Below are 16,119 nucleotides of genomic sequence, written 5' to 3' on the forward strand. Positions count from 1 at the left end.
AACATTAAATGTGAAAATGTGTGAAATGAGTGGATATTTATGTACATCTTTATGGCAACCTTTCCCACTACATGAATAGCTCAGATATTTTTACAAAAACAGAGATAAATCCATTTGAAAATGTAATAATGCACGTGTGCATGCGTGTGCACACACACACAGAAGATGCTGAATTTACAAAACGTATCAGGTAGCTGGTGGCCGTGGGAGAATGAAAAATAGTTGATTACGAACAGTCATCCCAGATTCCAACTATATTTATACATTAATTGTGCATTTATAAAAACCTTACAAATAATTGTTTTTCCAGGAAGACATTATAAGTAACATTTAAATACATGTAGTAAGAAAACATCTTAAATTCTTAAAATCACAGTTAAACAATACAATAAGCTGATGGCTATAAAAGAATCTGCTTTGTAAAGACTTGTCCATTCATGTTTGAAACAACACCATGTTCTTTATTCATTATAACATATAATTTCTGTGAAGTTTTTTAAATTGTTTCAATGCATGGATAATTATTCTGAAATACAACAGAAAGTCACATACATATTTGAACCTGTTGTTTATATTAAAAGCATTTCTAAGGTGTTGCTAAGGTTAAAGAGGATTTACTTTCAAATTATGTAAACTAGAAAGGTTATTTGAATTGTTTTCTAATAAGTAGATGATTAATTGCATTTACCTGTCAGGACATGATGGTAATTTAGATAACACATTGTCTTGTGTTCTGAGAACACTATGGAGAATCCAAATTTCATTTTCTGGGCAATATACTGAGGTCATTTGGCACACACAAAAGAGAAAGTGGGATAAAGTTTTAATGTTAACTGCAAATAAGTTCTGGGAATAAATATTTTTTCTAGGAATATTAATACTTGCCTTTGTCATGCTAATTGCACATCTCACTTAAAAAATGGAAATGCCAAATATTTCCAGGAAAATATTACATTTCAATGACTGAGATAGTCGAAGTGAGTCCAGTCCTGAAGACGGTAAATCCACGAGGGGAGGTGGTGGAAGATAAACTGTAATTCTATACATGAAAAGACTTAATCCCACTTGAAACTTTATAGTATCTATATATTTGTCTACATATTTAAGGTTGTAGACAGCAAAAGTATTTACATGAAACTACTTATAGAAATTATTTTTCTTCTATTCAGGAAGACCATTACACTAAGTTAAAATGGGGAACTTAGAGGAAATACTCCTTGGGAGACTTACTCAATTCAGAATTTCTCTTTAGCACAAAGTTCAGAAAAGTAATTAAAGAGGTCTCAGGTGTTTTCATCTGTAGGTCCTTCCTTTCAATCTGAATTACAGTCCATGGGTAAAGTTGACACTTGTGGTGAAATGGATGAATGTGAATTCAATTTCTTCTAAACACATGTCTACATCGAAAGACTGTAATCATCGCACAATTCATGGCAGTGAAGTGACCAAGGATTTAGGTGGGCCCTTACGCTCTTACCTTTAGATGCAGTGCCTTCGTAAGAAAGCCTATCGTGGACAAGCTAGCACAGGGTGTGAAGCAGGCGGGGCCGTCTGCTTACATTTGCATTACTCTGTCCATCCCAAATGACTTAAATCAGCTAATTTTTACCATTGAGATAAAACACAATCAAAGGGAGGAATTAATAGTTACCCAATCCAAGTCATAATGGAAGTGTTTTGTGAGCAAACTTCACATTGCTTCCCCCAACACACATGTACACACACACACAAGTATAATATGCCAAATGGAAGTGTGTTGATAGTGGTTCACCTTTCCAGTATTTCTCAAGGTATGGTTCACTGACACAATTAATGGTGACAATCTAAAAGTGGAAACTGTAAATTTTTTTTCCCCTAGGAAAACTGTATACTGTATGAAGAAAACCCTAAGGGTGGGTAAAAATGTTTACTTTTTATTTCTACTGGAGGATGCGAGATTGGGAGGGAGGCATGAAGAAAAAGGCCAATGAAGACTTCATGGCATTAAGGACTGTGGAAAACTTTTTGCCAAGGGCTCAGTACTAAATGCCTGGGTATATATTCTCAGAATGAAATGATAGGAAAAAGGTATGGACAGATGTAGGGCTTCTGCATTTTCCAAACTGAACTCCTTTATTTTCATTTGCTCTTTCAAACCATAGGAAGAATGTCAACTGAATGAGCCTATGAAATGCAATAGAGTTCAGAATGCTTAGAGAATCATAAAAAAAGACATGGATGTTTTTGCTATTTTATTCCTGGAGAGAGATGATTGTTGTAGGCACTTTCCATGACTCACGGAGCAGATTTATTAATTTTCTGGCCATAGAGAAATCTCAACCTCACATTCTTAGCTATGTAATTCCTGTTCATCAGAAACTGAGTCCAAACTGGAACACTTGGGAAGAAGCACTAACATTCACCCATCAAAGCTGTGGGTTGTTACCAGATCAGTGGTACCTCCAGACTCTGTTCCCATGTGCAATTTTGCCAGAAGAAAGACAGCTGATTAAAGACATACATACCTTAGAGATAACTTGTCATATATTTTCAACTATGGTGAGTTAGGCAGAACGCAAAGTACAGTGATAAGAATGTTTTCACCTATTTATTATTATATTACACATGTATATTTTATATGTTCAATGTAGGCAAGAATTGCTAATGTTACTGTGAGATGAAATGTTAAAAGTAACTCAGGAAAGGGTAGTATACATAAAGACCAACACAAATGCATGAGGTGAAAAGAGAAAAGGACAAGGTTTAAATGATTCAACTCCCAAACAAAATTAATATACAGATATACTGTTTTCCATTTGGTGGATGAGAAAATTATTTGATGTTAGAATTAAGTATCCTTATTTTCTGGTTTCCTTGAATACAGAGTCTTCAAATTTTCAACTGTCAGGAACTTAAAAGACTAGCTATTTTTAATCTGGGGTCCAAGAGAAAAAGAAATACTTAAGCTGAATTGATTGCTATACCTTGGTTTTTACTTTTTTTTTTAAACCAAATAGGCTAGAAATAATGGGACCCATATTGCCATCCACATTCTAATATTACCCCCAAAATGAGAGCAAGTAAAATCATGCTCATGATTCTTTGATAATAAGAAACAATACCTTCTTAGAAGGCAAATAAAAGAAATTCAAGATCAGTAACAATGGAGAAGAGAGTCAACAAAATTTTCAAAATTCTAGCATTATAAGATTAAGCTTATCACAAGACGGTCAGTGTTCACACAACTATCATAAAGTTTATCCTTGGAAAATTCACGTGTCTGTACAAGGTGTCATCTTCAGGCTACCCTGGCTTGAGTTAAAGACCTTGAGGTCTGAATTTTTCATGAAAGCTTGTCTGCAGCTTGAAAGCTTGAAGCTGTTCTCCAGTGTGCAGTCCTAGCCTCTGCACAATGTGTGATTAATGGCAACTAGTTTGATTAGTTTAAATCTGGAACATAAATTTTAATTCAACTTCCTTTTCCCCTTTTAACAGTTCTGCCTAGCATCCCTGTCATGCACAGGCAAAAATCTTTCTTTTCAGAAGGAATAAATCCTTGTGGATTTGAGAGAAGTAAGTCATCTAGGATCAATGATGAGTAAATATAATGCCTAAGTGTCACTTTAGAGACCATTTGCCTCAAGAAAGATGGATGCCCCTTACCTGATATTAAACAATGCTTTTCAAAATCTCTTGAGTTTGGATATATAGTTGTTTACAATTTTAACAGGGAGGATCAGCATCTTAGCTTTCAGAGTCTAAAGTTGGTCTCCACACTTTTCCATTATAACTTTGGTGTTTACATGTATGATGGAACACAGGAAACACAAAAGATCTGAAAAGGGCCACAGAGCGATATGTTTTCATAAGGGAAGTGTTTTGTTTAAAATTTTCTAATGTTTTCTGAACAGTTATATGAAGTAGAATATGACTGATGTCAGTGACTACAATAATTTCCCTCTAATAAAAGTCCTATATCCTGGGAACACAGCACCTGCTTTGCTGCCAGTGAGTAGGGACACAGTCAATTCTGCCACTAGTAAGATACTTGGGTAGACAAGCGGCACTCCAGAACCCCTGGGGTGTGATTAAAATTTTCCTTCTCCTTTGTGCTAAAAGCCTCAATCATTTGAATGTATCTCTTTGCAGTGTCTGTGTGAAAATGTTCACAAGAAGTCTGAATAAAAATGAGGCACCATTTCACATTAGTATCTTACTAAAAAACAGCTCTAGCATTCCTGGTGACAAGTGACTAATTCAAGCAAATAGTTACTATGTCTGGGCTTTATCGTGTTAAAGAGAAAATGTGTTGCTAAAAATATGATGACCCCTGGCACTTTATTGCTATGGTCTAAGCAACTGAGGCTAATTACTGATTTTCTGTATCATCTAAGCCAAATCAAGAATTCCACCTAGAGCAGTTACTGCAGAAATATACTGTTAGGCCCCAGCTAAGCTTCTGTTGATTTGAAGTTTTTTCCCTACATAAAAAGTACAAAAATACTCACTGAAGGTTACTGAGAAATTGTTTGATTTGACATAAAGATGAAGACACACTTCTTTCCTTAGTACACGTTGTCATTCACAGGATAACTTGCATCACACGCGATTTAATGAAAGCTCTCAAATAAGCGATTTTATTCCTATCCATGATTGCAGACATTTACAAAACCATAACATCTGAGTTCACCTTAAAAAATAACTTATATAAAGCAGTGATATACACAGCACAAAATAGTTCAGGGAGGGGCAGGAGCAACTTTTAATAATTAAAATGTAAACGTGAAAAAAAGGATGGAATAAAAGTCCCTACTCATTTCTACGTAAGATGTCATGTGATAGTTATTTTACAATGTCCTGTGGGTCAATGTATGTATGTGCGTGTGTCCATGTAACATACACACATACAGTACATTCTCTTTCCCACACATATACATACACAGATAATCATTTGCAGTTCAGTTGAGGGCAATTCTAATGCGCCGCTCCGTACAGTTGTTCGAATCACGTTTGGACCCGCTTTCTTCACAAAATAGGGGAGAGAGCAGGAAATAAAAAGGTTGGTTTGGTGTGACTGAGATTCCTTTGTTTAACTGTACACTGTGATGAATAATTTTCTTCCGTAGTAGTTCTGTGAAGGGCTGACTCACTGTGGTTTCCATGAGGAGACTTGGTAATGGATCACACACTCATTGTCATGCTAGGGGAGTACTAGGAGAGAAGAATCCATATTTTAACAACAATTCTATAGGCCACTGACATCCCCCTTGGTAAACAACAGTAACTGTGAATTTTAATGCTTTTTATGAACAAGCTTTTAATACACCATAAAAATTTAGAAAGCAGGAAAAGAGTAAATTATATAGAATTGACTGTCCTGAAATGTTAACTATTTCCTCTGGAAAGCAACCAGTCCTGTTCCTCTCTCTGAGCATAAGGGGCTGATAGGTACCTGGTCCCTTAGCTTTTTTTCTTCTAGCCAGATTCAGGTTTTATGGGCCCTTGGAACAACTAGGACAAAAATCTAGCCCAAGGTCGAATCATATGAAATAAGTATGGGGGGCAGGCTAGTCTTCGTTTTTCTGCTAGCTTGGTTAAGATGGGAGGCTACTAGCCTCTCAGTGCTTGTTTCCTTACCTGTTAATTCTGCTTAATGATAGTGTTAATCTTAAAGGGGTTTTGGGAGGTTTGAACATAAACCCCTTAAAACTATGTATTTATTGGAAACACAGAAATGTGCTCAGTAAATGCTGGATTAATAATTGAACTTCTAGCTGGCCATAAGAAATCCTCACTAGAGCACTGAAAAATATCAATACTTAACGAGTCTGATTTATACTTCAGCATATAAACTTCCCTGAAACTCTGACTCCAATCTCAATCCACAAGCATTTCTGGGTGGGAGTAGGGGCTCTGCCGCCACGTGCTACTTGTCTGTTAGAGGCTGACCACTGGTAGAGGCGAGGCTTTCAGAAATTTGGAAACATAGTCTTATAAATGATAAATAGAGCAGTTATTCTGATAATGATGACAATATACCATCATAAAAAGCTTTTCTAAAGCTTTTTGTTTTGTATTGGGGGTATAGCTGGTTAAGTGTTGTGATGGTTTCAGGGGGACAGTGAGGGGACTCAGACATACACACATGTGTATCCATTCTCCCTGAAACTCCCCTCCTCTCCGGCTGCCGCATAACGATGAGTAGAGTTTCATGCGCTATAATGTAGGTCCTTGCTGGTTATCTACTTTAAATAAGGCCCAGGTATTACTTCTTCTCCACAACTCCAGATGTGTTTTTATGAGCAGCCATGTTTAAAAACACCTGGACTATATGATCTTTTATTTTTATCTAGTTTGTTTCACTTTTTCTATTTCATATTCAGTGCTCCCAATTTCATTTAGTTTGTTTTTCAATTTCTCCATCACCGTTGTGTTTGATGTTCTTTCTCAAGTCTATCAAGTACAGTAGAAAAGCTTTTGTGTGTATATATATGTAAACAGTATGTATAATATATATTTTGGAAAACATGAATTTTTACCTAACTAAAAAATTTGACATTTGGATTCCATTTGTTTGACTTAGTATGAACACATGCTAGATTTCTAATTGAAAAATAATAGATATGCAACAAGCAACAAAGGTTTCCTCTATAGCACAGAGAACTGTAGTCGATATTTTGTAATAACTTATAAGGCAAAACAATCTGAAAAATGATACGTGTGTATGTTTACCTGAATCACCTTGCTGTGCACCTGAAACATTGTCTGTCAACTATACTTCAATAAAACACACAGATTAAAAAAAACTAAATACAGCAGTGTGCACATGTCCATCCTAAACTCCCCAACTATCCCTTCCTCCATGCTTCACCCTCGGCAACCATGTTTGTTCTCTAAGTCTGCAAGGCTCTTTCTGTTTTGTAAGTAAGTTCATTTGTATCATTTCTTTTTAGATTTGACATATAAGAGATGCCATATGATATTTCTCCTTCTCTGCCTGATTTCATTCAGCATGAAAATCTCTAGGTCCCTCCACGTTGCTGCAAATGGCATTATTTCATTCTTCTTGATGGCTGAGTAATATTCCATTGTGTACAGGCACCACATCTTTTCTCCATTCCTTTGTCGATGAGCATGCAGGTTGCTAAATGTCTGGGCTCCTGTAAACAGGGCTTCCATGTGCCCTCATACTCTTGAGGAATAGACTGTGATGGAAGAGTTCTAGAGTAGCATTGCCCAACAGAACTTACTTCAGTGGTGGCCACGTTCCACAGCCTGTGGTGTCCAGCACGAAGGCCACTAGCTACATGTGGCAACTTGAGCACGTGAAACGTGGCTAGGAACTAAAATTTTAACTTGATTTAACTTGAACTTGTTTAAATGCAGCTGGTGGCCTCTGTCTTGGACAACACATTCTAGATCATCTGTCATGGGAGAAGCATCTGCTACAAATGGAATGTTCTCTGGATGAAGGGGGTTTCCAGATTAGATGTAAATACGAGGTCTTAAATACTTGACATGTTTTATAAAAAACTGAGGACCAGGGCCTTTTCATACTGTTCATGGGGTTCTCAAGGCAAAAAATACTGAAGTGGTTTGCCATTCCCTTCTCCAGTACATCAGCTGATGCTTTTGAACTGTGGTGTTGGAGAAGACTCTTGAGAGTCTCTTGGACTGCAAGGAGATCCAACCAGTCCATCCTAAAGGAGATCAGTCCTGAATATTCATTGGAAAGACTGATGCTGAAGCTGAAACTCCAATACTTTGGCTACCTGATGTGAAGAACTGACTCATTTGAAAAGACCCTGATACTGGGAAAGATTGAAGGCGGGAGAAGGGGACAACAAAGGATAAGATGGTTGGATGGCATCACCGACTCAATGGACATGAGTTTTCCAGGAGTTAGTGATGGACAGGGAGGTCTGGCGTGCTGCAGTTCACAGGTCACAAAAAGTCAGACATGACTGAGAGACTGAACTGAACTGAGGACCAAGGCAAAAGGGAATTCCTTTTAATGTGGTACTAATGATTGTGCCTCATGGAAAGAGGCAGATAAAGTGAGAGGGTTTGGTCCATTCTGCAAGGGCTTAACCAGGAACAATGATGATCCTGAGAAGAAAGGCATGAACCTTCTGAAAAGGCAGCAGAGAGAACAGATGATGTGAACTCCAGATGAGCTAAGGTGGTGTAGGAATCAGAAATGAGGTATAAGGTGTGGACTAGATATGGATGGATGTGTTAATATGGAGAAAGCAGGATTTCCCAGGGAAGAGTGCAGGGCGACAGTGGTTCAGCTGGCAGAAGTCTGGACTGAAAGGCATCAGTTTGATCTATGGCTTAAACACAAAACCCCACATTGATCTTGAGTAAAAGTAGATGACTAGGCCTGAAAACGGATCACCAGAGCCTAAGAGGAGGATTGTTAATCCTTTAAACACAGGTCCAATCAAGAAAAAATCTACCTGTTTATCATTTAATAGCCTCAAATTTCCATTCAGTCTAGAAAAGCTAAATTAGACATGTTACTGACTTTCCATGTTGGAGTACAGTGAGTAGGTTGATAAAAGGGGAGACTGCTAGAAAAGACAAAGGGAATTTGATTTGATAGACAATGTCTTCCCCTTTAAGCTTGATAGTGGCAGCAAAAAGCAAAGCTAAATAAAGCCCCAAACCCCAAACAATCATAGACAAGGATCTGTGAAGTGGAGCCCACCCTGACCCTGTGATGGGAGGGCATCTACCCCCAACTCATCAGGAGAAACCATGCAAATCTCCACGACAAGGAACGGCAGCATGCTGCCACAAACTATCCACAGACTTTGACAAACGATTACATTTTGGTATTTGACATTTAGGAGCAAGACTAAACAAGAAAATAAATGGATACCAATGTTTTATTAAAAGTAGAAAACATCAGAATATGGCAAAATGGGCACAGGAAATTTGATGCTGTTCAGTCACTAAGTTGTGTCCGACTCTTCACGACCCCCATGGGCTGTAGCCCACCAAGGTCCTCTGTCCATGGATTTCCCAGGCAAGAATATTGGAGTGGGCTGCCATTTCCTTTTCCAGGGGATCTTCCCAGATCAGGGATGCTTTCTATGGCTACTGTTATTTATAGTAAGAATCAGTGAATCAGTCATGTTGCACACAGAACCTTCTGTGATGATGGATATGTTCTATTCTGTGCTGTCCAGCACAGCAGCCATTAGCCACACATGGCTACTAAACCCTTAAGATGTAGCTAGTCTAATTTAGGACCTGAAAATTTTAACTGGATTTAATTTTAGACAACACAGCAAAATCATCAATCATTATTTTAAAGACAAAGACTTTAATGGGTATATTGTGCCAATCTAAAAACAGTAAAAGCCTTTAAAGCTTTTCTGAAAGGACTTCAAAGGGTATGTTGGAAAAATTTTCTGGGTAAGTCATAATTAATTCTACAGACCATCTCATTTAATGCACATCCTGAATAATCGGATTTTAAAAATCCCTGAATCCTTTTTTCATAAGGATTATTCCAGTTCATTCATATGTCAAGTAACATTAGGTAATATTGTTAAGAATACATTACAGTATTCATTCTAATTATACACTGTTTAAAAGCATGCATATATCCAAACAAATATATGTGGACATGCCCTGCTACCAAGCATGTTTATTGGTTGTTCCTATTTCTTAACACTAGCAATTGTTAAGATTTTAAATCTGTAGTATTTCAAATGTCTTAAGCAAATCTTACAGTAAAATGAGAATCTGTTACAGATTCATTGGGAAGTTAAAGAGAGTTAGGTTTATTCAGGGAAGAAATTGGGTGGAAAAATAGGGTACACCAAGAAAGTCAGGGCCAGATTTGGTCAGAAAGGATGGAAGCATCATCTCTAAGCAACACGACTCAGAAAAATTAGCAAGCATCTAATAAAATTTAAAATTTGAAAGTACAAGTAACTGTAAAATGAGGCTCTGAGTATATTTGGAATAGTAAAATAGATTGTGTGTAACTAGTAAAATAGTTACTAAATAATATATAGTTACAAAATAATATAAACTAATAAATAGTAAAATAGATTGTGTCTATATAAATGACGGGCTATTTGCACTGCTAAGGCTGTAAACCACTTATCTGCTATTGCTTTTATTGAAACTGCTTCAACTAAGTGAGATTGAGGGAAATTACAAATTTTCTAGGAAAACTCACAGAATGTGCAAGCAAAGAGGAATTTTGCTATTGGTTGCTATTCAAGCAGAAGAGAAACAGCTGACTTTTTTCCAGAAGTAAAGAGAGAGTAGGTGTTAAACAGGGTATCGTGCTTAGAGACATGAAATACTCATGGCGCACTGTCCTGAGGCCACACTGCAACGCTTCTGTCCTGCCACTGCGTCAGTGCGCCATGGAATATTCCCGTGTTTACGCGGGAGGCTGTGACATCAGGTTCCCCTCCGTCAGATGGGAACAGTTTGGCCTTACGAAACTGTTGACTGTGTCAGTGTTTGGTTTAGCATGTGTAGTATGAACCAGAGAATTTATTATACCCACTTCAGGTACCGTGGACTTCATCGGAAGTATCCATTAAATCTTCAACCAATGTGTGTGCATTTCTGTTCACACACTTTAAGAACACTTCAGATCCTATGTTTATTTCTAAGCATCTAGATATTTTCTTTTCTTATTAAATAAGAGATAATATTACAGGTACCTGAGCTGAACTAAAGTGAAATAAATCTAGTGTGTATGTGGCTATGTTAAAAAAATACATGGGGGCATATGTGATTTCTTTGCAATAGCAGAAAATGACAAAAGGCAGTAAGGGTAATAAGAAATGATCTACTGCCTTGTTGATAATTCCTATTTGGCAACATGATTTTGACAGCACGTTTGCTCAGCTGATTATAGTTCAGTGCTAAGGTGAAGTATTATGCTAAATTAATTCAAGAAATAAGACTGCTTTCTCCTGAGAGGCATGAAACACTATTTTGAATTAAACCTTTTTGTATTGTTTTCAAAACCAAACATTTTCTAGAGTCTGAACACTAGGGGGCATCTTTGTTTTTTGAAATAAAGGCTTGTTTATGATTTCCCCCCGCCCCAAAGAGTCTGAATAATGGCTCTATTTTTTTGGTTCACATTTTTCTACATAAAGTGTGTTGGCACTTCAAGGTTTCTGCCTTTGGGTGGACATTTCCGTCTGTATATGGATTACATTAAGCAGCATGTATGAAATAACTGGGACAGTGTCTGTAACAATCAGTTAATAGATGTTTGCTTCCTTCCCAGGCTTCTTCTGTGGTTAAACTTCAAAATAAAGAGTGACAAATGCTCAAAAGGCAGACTGCTCAAAAATTTTGGCTTTACAGACTTTATGTGCATTAAACACTAGAATCTGATTGCATGTCTAGTCACGGGAAATGTTTTCTTTTTGAATTCATTAAGCAGTTCTGCTTTTCCTTGATGATAGTAAAGCTAACTTAGGAGAGATACCAAGTCTATTTACAGCTTTAAGGCCTTACTACATTTGTCTACATATGTCTACATACTACTACAATTTGCCATGAATTTCTTTTGTCTTCCTCCTCTCTGCTCCGTTTCTTGATCTTTTAAAGTGCAAACAAAAATGCAGTAGAAGAATCCCTATCAAGGGCGTCATTCATAGTGGAGACCCCCTCACAGGGTGGGGGCGGGGATGGCCGGTGGCCAGCGTGGACCTGCTTCTAGGGCTGCGCTACCTGCTTCCAGGGCTGCGCTACACTCCAGGCAGAGGCAGGTTTTCCACCCCCATCCAAGTAGTTCTCTTTGGGGGACTTTTCTAGTGGGGACGAGAGAGGGGAGGGGAGACAGGCTGGAGCTTTCTGTTTTTTTGTTTTTTTGTAACTCTGCATAGCAGCTTGGCATTTTACCTCCTTCCTGGCTTCAAGGGTAGCAAGGCCAGGCTAGGGGAGGGGGAAGCCCTGCTCAGCTGCTCTCTATGCTGTGCACACAGTCCCAAAGGGATGTGCTGTTTGGTGTGTGCATAGTCCACCTGGGGCCAGAGGGCAAGGCTGGTGTTTACACAAAGTAGATTTTAAACTCCCCTTCTCTCTGGTTTTCTGATCACCACGAAAAGCTCTCTGATGCCCACTATGAAGCTGGCCCCTCCCCGACGAACAAGCTGTCACCAACAAGGAGTCTGGGAAGGAAGAGTGGGGAGAGTTCCTCTCGTCCCGGCCTCTAATGTCACATGGGATCTCTTTAAAGAAGTTTTCTTGTCCAATACAAAGCTAATAAATTTCCTCAGTGCTCTTTAAACACATGGTTTCTATCTATTAACAGTACCTGTTAATCTGACACGTGGTTTAATTAGTTGTGTGAACACATTTTCCCCATCAGATTTGCATTCTTTGAGGTTAGGGATGTGTTATGTTTATTTCAGAATACTTTGTCCTTAACCTAGTGCTCTGCATACTACAGGCTCAACACATGTCTAATTGAACTGAATTAATTATCATTTACCTCACTGAATTATAAAATTTTGTTACTGGAAGAATTAACATAAAATGAAATTAATGTCTCCAATTAGATAAAGAGAATAGTAACTAATTAAAATTAATTTGTCCATAGTCTTGAAGCAAACTAGAGAAAGAACCAGGATCCAAAAAAACAAAATCCCATAACCCTAAGCGTTATGACAAACTACAAAGTTTCTCACATTTTTCTGTTTCCTCATCACTGATGGGCTAATCCTTTGATTTTTTTAAATATAAATTTTTATGTATACCTTTCTTGTTCCCACTAATTGTATATAGCATGCAAATAAAAGCCAAACTAAAAATCAGTGTAATCTTATGTCTAGTTTTAACAGAAGTCAAGTGTCAAATTACAGGAAGTCTTGTCCCAGGTAGAGGTGCTAAGTCAATACCAAGAAGTAGAAGAATCCACGGAACACTCAATCTTGGGTTCCATTTGGGGACATGGTCATTCTGGGTTAGTTAGGCGTGCTACAAGCTACTGCTTCAAATTCTGATCTCTGGTAAAGGCTGAATTAGGGCAAAATGAAGGTAAAATCAGAAGGGTTTCTCTTCTGATCCTGCTTATAGTTTGGTAGATCCTCCATAATTTTAATAATGGCAGCACGTGTACTGGAGGCATTGACCCTGTGGACATGAAACCAGCCTGGGTTCTGAAGTTCTTCATTCCAGTTCAGTCATTCTTAGTAGAGAACGTGGATTAGCACCACTGAGGAAGCTTTTTCACCTGGAAGTATGCTGGGCCCCACTCCCGGAAATCCTGAGTCACTGGGTCTAGGGAGGCTTCTGGGAAATTGTATTTTTAAAAATTCTACAGGTATTTCTAGTGTGAAAAAAACAGCTAGTTAACTATTGTCTAGTGTGATCATTCCTTGAGAAAGATGCCATGTTGCCCTTTTGGTCTCTCCAGTGCCTAGCATATTGCTTTGGCGAGTGCTCAGTAACTGTTAAATGAAGGAATGAATTTTATTGCTTCCCTGCTGCTGTCTGGAGTAGGCAATGGCACCCCACTCCAGCACTCTTGCCTGGAAAATCCCATGGACGGAGGAGCCTGGTAGGCTGGAGTCCATGAGGTCGCTAGGAGTTGGGCACGAGTGAGCGACTTCACTTTCACTTTTCACTTTCAGGCATTGGAGAAGGAAATGGCAACCCACTCCAGTGTTCTTGCCTGGAGAATCCCAGGGACGGGGGAGCCTGGTGGGCTGCCGACTGTGGGGTCGCACAGAGTTGGACATGACTGATGTGACTTAGCAGCAGCAGCAGCAGCAGCAGCAGCAGCTGCTGCTGTCTATTTTTATGTAGACATGAACGCTGCCTTTGTTTAAAACTATAGTCTCACAAAAAATGATGTATCTAGTTCAGGTTAAATGTAAACAATGCATTAACACACCAGGCAGGAAAGTCTAGAGTGTGAAGCACAGGCATCTTAGAGACAAGTTTCAGAGCCTCAAAGGGTGACCCAGGACGCTTCAGTCACGTGGAGACTGAGGAAGGTGATCAAATGTGCAACCTGTTTCTAGCAGATTCCTTCATAATGCATGATTTCTGTAGAAAAATTGTTCTTAGAATTTTCATTTTTGTAACCATGTACATATAATCAGAGTTGAAAGTACATTTTTTTATGTTTTCAAAGAAATTCCACATTATTTTCTCTTAAAAGATCAACCTATTGAACTCTAAATAGTCATAAAATGGCTTCATGCATTTATTCTAAAGAAGAGCTTCAGAAATAAAATCTGGATATAATAATGTAGTCAAGGGAATACTTACACTCTCACTCTGAAAAGGATTTAAGAAATTTCCCCCCATTTCACCATCATCCCTTGGAGTGCCAGGCTGATTACTCAGGCTCATATTATTGGGAGAATTCTGTAAACAAGATTTAGAAAACAAAGCATTTTTAAGATTTTAATTTCCCTTTTACATTGTACTGTTTCAAACATGGAATCTATAGCATCATCTCTAAGAACAAAGTAGACATAATTCCTACCTCAGACTTCTACCATGGATTCCAGCTCATCCTTTGTACCTTGACAAGACCTATATACTTTCCCAAATGAAAATTAAAAAACAGAAACCCCAAATAACTCCCCATAACTCTTCATGTTAATCTCAGAATCAATATTTATTCAAAATCTCACCTTCAGTTTATGGAGTTCCTAGGACTCTGGAGATTTTAAGAAACATTTCCAGGCGGCCCATGATGAACAGAGCGGGCTACCCATTGATTAGAAAGGATGGAACGATGCCTTCCCTGGGTGATTTTACTAAGCAGATTCGAAGGTCACTATTTTCATAAACATTTCCCTTTAATTCTACATGCGTTTTACGTAAGTAACACGATTTTAGCCATTACTTTTATATGAACCATAAGGAAAGAAAGGAAAATATTTAACGATAGTTAAGAACAAGAGGAATAAATACCCTAGAACTTGAGAACTCAGTATGTACTTGTAGAGGGAAAGGAGGCTCCTGTGTGGAGTGATCTCGAATCTTTTCCAACCATTTGTTTGAGTAGATATATTCAAAACTCTTAGGATAAAATGGTTGATAGGAGCTATCCAGTCAAACACTAAGTTAGCAGTATATTGCTTTATGCTCTATTTAAATTTTCTGGTCCCATTATTACTGTGTGGTTTTAGCCACATGAGGTCATCTGACACTCCACCTCGATGGGGAATGCAGAGTGGCCAGCAGCACACAGAGCTGCGGCTGTGACCGAGGGATTCTTGCAAAAATAAATGGCGAGGGTGAAAACTCTTACTTGGTATTTCAAATGGAAGCCAGGCTTTGGAGTCTTTTCCTGAGTCACTGCCATTTATATTCTGTTTCTGAATAAGTTTAAAAAAAAATTTTTTTAAAGAAAATTTCTGAGGATTCTGACTTATGTCATAAAAATGAAAATTTCATCAATGAGTTATTCCCAGAAGAATATAGGCTTTTAAAAAATATGGTTACAGTGTAAAGCAGAAACAGGTAGATGAGCTGGTGGAAATACAGCTCGTGTCTTGCCATGCTCTGCACCTCAGAGGGAGGATCTGAGAAGACAGATTCTCTGAAGTCCATAGGAGCTCCATTAGCCAGTGAACCCCAAGGGCCCAGGAACCACTGCTTAATGGCATAAAGAGGGTTCTATTTTTTTGACAATTGTTTTTCCTATGAAAATGTGAATTTCCTAAGTATAAAATAACTTAACTTTGAAATGTACAGGGATAACTTGATTTCCTGAAAAAAAATTAAGTAAAATTGAGGTGCAATTACTTAAGCTACAACTCACTGAAATAAATTATTAATTAACTGTTTTAAAATAAGGAATGATAATATTGACTCAGTTCAAAAAAAGGGAAAATTTATTTTTAAAAATATTGTAAGATTTACCCCAAGTCTAGCAGTCTTTTTGGTCCAGACAGATTTGTCATTTCATGGACAAACCGTAATCTTGGAGTAAAAAATAATCTAACATAGCTCTATAAGGGTATTTGAGCTGTATACTTTGACGTACTCAAAAAAATGATGAAATAAGCCCTCTCCACCCTTGTGTAATATTCAGACCCCTAGTCAGAAGCCTGCAAGATACCCTGAGAGGATCAGCATCTCTGACTAAGCTGGGGTGCTCCCAGACTCTGTTGCACTTCT

General features: G+C 38.0%; 1 protein-coding gene across 10 annotated transcripts in view; it reads right to left on the minus strand.

Moving 5' to 3' along the window:
- Nucleotides 1–239: 239 nt before the first annotated feature.
- Nucleotides 240–16,119, minus strand: part of SSBP2 (single stranded DNA binding protein 2) — a 312,716-nt gene continuing 296,836 nt past the window's right edge. For 6 of the 10 annotated variants that reach the window (XM_027970493.3, XM_042250727.2, XM_027970492.3 and 3 more), the window contains 2 exons: nt 14,254–14,352; nt 240–5,190 (listed from right to left, as the gene is read on the minus strand). In XM_027970493.3, coding sequence (XP_027826294.1) covers nt 5,161–5,190; nt 14,254–14,352 — 129 coding nt within the window. In that variant the 3' untranslated portion in view covers nt 240–5,160. Of the gene's footprint in view, nt 5,191–6,342; nt 14,353–16,119 lie in introns of those variants that run through there. The other 4 variants (XM_060415978.1, XM_060415977.1, XM_060415976.1 and 1 more) reach the window with 1 other exon arrangement.

The sequence above is a fragment of the Ovis aries genome, chromosome 5, assembly GCF_016772045.2.
Source record: "Ovis aries strain OAR_USU_Benz2616 breed Rambouillet chromosome 5, ARS-UI_Ramb_v3.0, whole genome shotgun sequence".
Classification (NCBI taxonomy): domain Eukaryota; kingdom Metazoa; phylum Chordata; class Mammalia; order Artiodactyla; family Bovidae; genus Ovis; species Ovis aries.